The sequence below is a fragment of the Helicoverpa zea genome, chromosome 2 (genome assembly GCF_022581195.2).
Source record: "Helicoverpa zea isolate HzStark_Cry1AcR chromosome 2, ilHelZeax1.1, whole genome shotgun sequence".
Lineage (NCBI taxonomy): Eukaryota > Metazoa > Arthropoda > Insecta > Lepidoptera > Noctuidae > Helicoverpa > Helicoverpa zea.
This window is the reverse complement of record NC_061453.1, coordinates 6014207-6021536: the sequence shown is the minus strand read 5'-3', so window position 1 is coordinate 6021536 and position 7330 is coordinate 6014207. Positions and strand designations below refer to the sequence as shown.

The 7330-nt window shown below is 40.3% G+C and overlaps 3 protein-coding genes across 3 annotated transcripts; 2 read left to right on the top strand and 1 right to left on the bottom strand.

Annotated features, from left to right (window-relative positions):
- Positions 1-321: 321 nt before the first annotated feature.
- On the bottom strand, positions 322-1623 carry LOC124644662 (the record flags this gene model as incomplete). The annotated part of the gene is made up of 1 exon (XM_047184160.1): positions 322-1623. A coding segment is annotated over one exon (1302 nt), but the record flags the coding sequence as incomplete, so codon positions are not given.
- A 78-nt stretch (positions 1624-1701) lies between these two features.
- Positions 1702-4988, top strand: LOC124641037. Its single transcript, XM_047179047.1, has one exon. It carries the CDS (start codon positions 1754-1756, stop codon positions 4211-4213), a length of 2460 nt encoding a protein of 819 aa, XP_047035003.1. The 5' UTR covers positions 1702-1753; the 3' UTR covers positions 4214-4988.
- LOC124641027 lies at positions 4350-6761 on the top strand (the record flags this gene model as incomplete). The annotated part of the gene is made up of 1 exon (XM_047179038.1): positions 4350-6761. A coding segment is annotated over exon 1 (2412 nt), but the record flags the coding sequence as incomplete, so codon positions are not given.
- Positions 6762-7330: the final 569 nt, after the last annotated feature.

Sequence of the window (7330 nt, the reverse complement as noted above, 5' to 3'; positions counted from 1 at the left end):
GTTAAGAGTTCCCTGCAAAAGGATAACATGGTTTTCTTTCTACTTATCTTTATTCGAGCGTGAATGTCTTATTTTAACCTTGTTCGTCTCTTTTTCTTGCATAGTTACCGGGCTCTTTTGTAACTGCATATAAATATTTAAATAAAACTACTTTTACGGATTTTATCGCGTTATATTAATATTATTTAATCCCGACGTTTCGGATCCTTTACAGCATCCATGGTCACGGGCAGACTAAGGTGTTGGTCGTCTTGATATATTAGTTACAAACAGCTACCCTACATTTTGTTGATTATTATTGACAATCCGATTCACGCAAAACGAGCTCACTGTATCCATAGGTCGAGCAGTTGTAGGCTTGGATTTTGATTTAATAGTTTCTATGATGGGATTCCAAGCAGGTGGTATGCACCAGCCATCTTCTCTATTGAAATTTGGATGTTTTTTAATTTCAATAGCCTCGCGAATCATCCTAGGTAGGAATCGGTTTTCTCTTGCAAGGACTTGTGGTTTATCAAATCTGATGTAATGCTGGGCCTTGTCTAGTGTGTGTTCACAAACTGCTGACTGTCTGGAACGGCGGTGTTTGACATCGGCGATGTGTTCTTTTACGCGGGTCCCTATGCTTCTTTTAGTTTGGCCTATGTAAGAGAGACCACAATCACATTCAAGCTTGTATACACCCGCATCTTGTAGAGGTATGTGACACTTGACAGGTGGTAAGAATTGACTGATCTTCTTCAGCGGCTTGAAGTAGGTTTTGATTGAAGCTCGCTTCAAGATGTAGCCAATCTTGTCTGTGACTCCTCTTATGTATGGAAGAACAGCAGGTAGACGCTCAACTGTGGCTGGTTTCACGCGGGTTCTGCGACCAGGGCGCGGTACTCGGAGCTTGTTGTCGTGCAGTACTTGCTTGACATGTTGAAGCTCAGCACCCAGGTGTTGTTCATCGCAGATCCCACGTGCTCTCTGAAACAATGATTTACCAACGGTAGATAACTGTGTTGGGTGGTGGTGGGACTCACCATGAAGGTATTTGTCTGTATGGGTTTTCTTCCGATACACAGTGTGACTCAAGGTGTTATTAGGGTTACGGATAACCAAAACATCTAAGAAAGCTAAGGAGTTGTTTGCCTCTGACTCCATAGTGAATTGAATTTTGGGGTTTATGGAGTTAAGATGATTTAAAAATGCTGTGACTTTGTCAGATGGTAGTATTGTGAAAGTATCATCTACGTACCGCTTGTAGAATTTGGGTGTTACAGGTGCAGATTGCAGGGCTCGCTCCTCAAAATCCTCCATGAAGATATCAGCAACAATGGGAGATACTGGGGAGCCCATTGCTACACCATCCACTTGCGTGTAGAAGTGATTATTCCACAGTAAATAGCCAGATGTTAGGCAATGTTTTAACAGTTCAGCATATTCAGTAGGCATGTTATTCTCTGCTAGTTTCTTAGACACAATCTTGATGCAGTCTTCAACAGGTAAGCATGTAAACAATGACTGAACATCAAAACTGACCATAGTTTCATTGTCAGCTAGTTGTAGGTGTTTTATTTCACTGACAAAATGGTACGAGTCCTTTACATATGCTGCTGTGTTTCCTCTCAATGGTGAAAGTACTTATATATATCAAGACGACCAACACCTTAGTCTGCCCGTGACCATGGATGCTGTAAAGGATCCGAAACGTCGGGATTAAATAATATTAATATAACGCGATAAAATCCGTAAAAGTAGTTTTATTTAAATGTCTAATATTCGCGTAAGTGTCAGAAATCAATATGTTAACCAGTACGGACTGCCAATTGCAAATAAAATACGCCGGTTGGAAGATCTCAAGACGAAGCGCGCAAGATTCATAACATCCTTGAATTTCTTGAAGAGATGCAGAGACAACAGCATCATTCCTACGTGTGCCATAATTTCACCAAGGAAGGACATACGAGGAAGCGCTAAGATCTTAAACCAGGCAAGCAAAAAGTTACTACAGCAGTTAATACAAAATACACGATCCGATTTGCACCGCGTTAATCAAGACATTGAGGCGTCATCCCATGAATTACAGATAGATTTAACTACATTTGATTTTAATAATTGCATGAAAATACTAGATGAGCGCGAAAAATCTAAGTATAATGAATGCAAAAACAGACAAATAATCAAATTTGAAAAACTAACGTCTAAATCAAATGTCCAAAATAACACACGAAGAGAAAACGGAACGCGCCCGTTACCTGCGAGCCAATCACGCGCAGTTGTCAATCTATCAAAAAATGTCTTGGATGAAAATACGGTTCAAGTGTTATCGAAAGGCCTAAATTTTGCTGTAACACCTCGAAAAATACCGGTAGAAAGCATTATATGCAACGTGGAAGACTGCCTGTTTAAAAATAAAATCAATAAACATGATTCGGAGGCGATACGTCAGGACATTTCGTCTGTGTTACGTCGCAACATACTGCCCAAACCGAATCTAAATAAAAATCAATATCTAGCGTTAAAAAACCTTCGCGACAGGCCTGAATTAACAATTCTACGTGCAGATAAAGGTAATGCTACGGTGGTGATGGATACGTCAGATTACAATGATAAAATACAAGACCTTTTATCGGATGAAAGTACATATAAACAAGTGAAGACCGACCCCACAACAAAAACATTGAAATCAACTAGTGATTTGATAAAAAAGTACTCCGAAACATTGAATCTAGACGTAAAATACCTAGTTCCTAGCTGCGCAAAACCACCAAAGCTGTATGGGCTACCGAAGATACACAAACCTAATGCTCCGCTACGACCAATAGTCAGCCAAATCGACTCACCAACCTACAGATTGGCTCAACATCTGGCTAAAGTACTTTCACCATTGAGAGGAAACACAGCAGCATATGTAAAGGACTCGTACCATTTTGTCAGTGAAATAAAACACCTACAACTAGCTGACAATGAAACTATGGTCAGTTTTGATGTTCAGTCATTGTTTACATGCTTACCTGTTGAAGACTGCATCAAGATTGTGTCTAAGAAACTAGCAGAGAATAACATGCCTACTGAATATGCTGAACTGTTAAAACATTGCCTAACATCTGGCTATTTACTGTGGAATAATCACTTCTACACGCAAGTGGATGGTGTAGCAATGGGCTCCCCAGTATCTCCCATTGTTGCTGATATCTTCATGGAGGATTTTGAGGAGCGAGCCCTGCAATCTGCACCTGTAACACCCAAATTCTACAAGCGGTACGTAGATGATACTTTCACAATACTACCATCTGACAAAGTCACAGCATTTTTAAATCATCTTAACTCCATAAACCCCAAAATTCAATTCACTATGGAGTCAGAGGCAAACAACTCCTTAGCTTTCTTAGATGTTTTGGTTATCCGTAACCCTAATAACACCTTGAGTCACACTGTGTATCGGAAGAAAACCCATACAGACAAATACCTTCATGGTGAGTCCCACCACCACCCAACACAGTTATCTACCGTTGGTAAATCATTGTTTCAGAGAGCACGTGGGATCTGCGATGAACAACACCTGGGTGCTGAGCTTCAACATGTCAAGCAAGTACTGCACGACAACAAGCTCCGAGTACCGCGCCCTCGTCGCAGAACCCGCGTGAAACCAGCCACAGTTGAGCGTCTACCTGCTGTTCTTCCATACATAAGAGGAGTCACAGACAAGATTGGCTACATCTTGAAGCGAGCTTCAATCAAAACCTACTTCAAGCCGCTGAAGAAGATCAGTCAATTCTTACCACCTGTCAAGTGTCACATACCTCTACAAGATGCGGGTGTATACAAGCTTGAATGTGATTGTGGTCTCTCTTACATAGGCCAAACTAAAAGAAGCATAGGGACCCGCGTAAAAGAACACATCGCCGATGTCAAACACCGCCGTTCCAGACAGTCAGCAGTTTGTGAACACACACTAGACAAGGCCCAGCATTACATCAGATTTGATAAACCACAAGTCCTTGCAAGAGAAAACCGATTCCTACCTAGGATGATTCGCGAGGCTATTGAAATTAAAAAACATCCAAATTTCAATAGAGAAGATGGCTGGTGCATACCACCTGCTTGGAATCCCATCATAGAAACTATTAAATCAAAATCCAAGCCTACAACTGCTCGACCTATGGATACAGTGAGCTCGTTTTGCGTGAATCGGATTGTCAATAATAATCAACAAAATGTAGGGTAGCTGTTTGTAACTAATATATCAAGACGACCAACACCTTAGTCTGCCCGTGACCATGGATGCTGTAAAGGATCCGAAACGTCGGGATTAAATAATATTAATATAACGCGATAAAATCCGTAAAAGTAGTTTTATTTAAATGTCTAATATTCGCGTAAGTGTCAGAAATCAATATGTTAACCAGTACGGACTGCCAATTGCAAATAAAATACGCCGGTTGGAAGATCTCAAGACGAAGCGCGCAAGATTCATAACATCCTTGAATTTCTTGAAGAGATGCAGAGACAACAGCATCATTCCTACGTGTGCCATAATTTCACCAAGGAAGGACATACGAGGAAGCGCTAAGATCTTAAACCAGGCAAGCAAAAAGTTACTACAGCAGTTAATACAAAATACACGATCCGATTTGCACCGCGTTAATCAAGACATTGAGGCGTCATCCCATGAATTACAGATAGATTTAACTACATTTGATTTTAATAATTGCATGAAAATACTAGATGAGCGCGAAAAATCTAAGTATAATGAATGCAAAAACAGACAAATAATCAAATTTGAAAAACTAACGTCTAAATCAAATGTCCAAAATAACACACGAAGAGAAAACGGAACGCGCCCGTTACCTGCGAGCCAATCACGCGCAGTTGTCAATCTATCAAAAAATGTCTTGGATGAAAATACGGTTCAAGTGTTATCGAAAGGCCTAAATTTTGCTGTAACACCTCGAAAAATACCGGTAGAAAGCATTATATGCAACGTGGAAGACTGCCTGTTTAAAAATAAAATCAATAAACATGATTCGGAGGCGATACGTCAGGACATTTCGTCTGTGTTACGTCGCAACATACTGCCCAAACCGAATCTAAATAAAAATCAATATCTAGCGTTAAAAAACCTTCGCGACAGGCCTGAATTAACAATTCTACGTGCAGATAAAGGTAATGCTACGGTGGTGATGGATACGTCAGATTACAATGATAAAATACAAGACCTTTTATCGGATGAAAGTACATATAAACAAGTGAAGACCGACCCCACAACAAAAACATTGAAATCAACTAGTGATTTGATAAAAAAGTACTCCGAAACATTGAATCTAGACGTAAAATACCTAGTTCCTAGCTGCGCAAAACCACCAAAGCTGTATGGGCTACCGAAGATACACAAACCTAATGCTCCGCTACGACCAATAGTCAGCCAAATCGACTCACCAACCTACAGATTGGCTCAACATCTGGCTAAAGTACTTTCACCATTGAGAGGAAACACAGCAGCATATGTAAAGGACTCGTACCATTTTGTCAGTGAAATAAAACACCTACAACTAGCTGACAATGAAACTATGGTCAGTTTTGATGTTCAGTCATTGTTTACATGCTTACCTGTTGAAGACTGCATCAAGATTGTGTCTAAGAAACTAGCAGAGAATAACATGCCTACTGAATATGCTGAACTGTTAAAACATTGCCTAACATCTGGCTATTTACTGTGGAATAATCACTTCTACACGCAAGTGGATGGTGTAGCAATGGGCTCCCCAGTATCTCCCATTGTTGCTGATATCTTCATGGAGGATTTTGAGGAGCGAGCCCTGCAATCTGCACCTGTAACACCCAAATTCTACAAGCGGTACGTAGATGATACTTTCACAATACTACCATCTGACAAAGTCACAGCATTTTTAAATCATCTTAACTCCATAAACCCCAAAATTCAATTCACTATGGAGTCAGAGGCAAACAACTCCTTAGCTTTCTTAGATGTTTTGGTTATCCGTAACCCTAATAACACCTTGAGTCACACTGTGTATCGGAAGAAAACCCATACAGACAAATACCTTCATGGTGAGTCCCACCACCACCCAACACAGTTATCTACCGTTGGTAAATCATTGTTTCAGAGAGCACGTGGGATCTGCGATGAACAACACCTGGGTGCTGAGCTTCAACATGTCAAGCAAGTACTGCACGACAACAAGCTCCGAGTACCGCGCCCTCGTCGCAGAACCCGCGTGAAACCAGCCACAGTTGAGCGTCTACCTGCTGTTCTTCCATACATAAGAGGAGTCACAGACAAGATTGGCTACATCTTGAAGCGAGCTTCAATCAAAACCTACTTCAAGCCGCTGAAGAAGATCAGTCAATTCTTACCACCTGTCAAGTGTCACATACCTCTACAAGATGCGGGTGTATACAAGCTTGAATGTGATTGTGGTCTCTCTTACATAGGCCAAACTAAAAGAAGCATAGGGACCCGCGTAAAAGAACACATCGCCGATGTCAAACACCGCCGTTCCAGACAGTCAGCAGTTTGTGAACACACACTAGACAAGGCCCAGCATTACATCAGATTTGATAAACCACAAGTCCTTGCAAGAGAAAACCGATTCCTACCTAGGATGATTCGCGAGGCTATTGAAATTAAAAAACATCCAAATTTCAATAGAGAAGATGGCTGGTGCATACCACCTGCTTGGAATCCCATCATAGAAACTATTAAATCAAAATCCAAGCCTACAACTGCTCGACCTATGGATACAGTGAGCTCGTTTTGCGTGAATCGGATTGTCAATAATAATCAACAAAATGTAGGGTAGCTGTTTGTAACTAATATATCAAGACGACCAACACCTTAGTCTGCCCGTGACCATGGATGCTGTAAAGGATCCGAAACGTCGGGATTAAATAATATTAATATAACGCGATAAAATCCGTAAAAGTAGTTTTATTTAAATGTCTAATATTCGCGTAAGTGTCAGAAATCAATATGCATATAAATACGCTAAATTAGACACGTATACCCACAATATTAAGTATCTTCCATTCTTTGTTCGAATTTGGAGCCTCCATGTTATAGGGTTTCCATAATTTATTTCTTAGCTACTTTTTCTTCAAATATTTGTACTTTTTACTCTGGAGCTCATAAATTATGTATTAAGTATTGACATTTGAGTACAGTGTATATCTTTAATTCGATAAATAATGATAGAGGTCAATTACAATTACAGTGAGATCGTCAGTAATATAATTAAGGTAGCTGATAGATCGTATACAGGCTACCTCACTCAAGCAACTGTTCTCCCCAAATCGACTGCGGTTTGAATTAATTATTAACTAT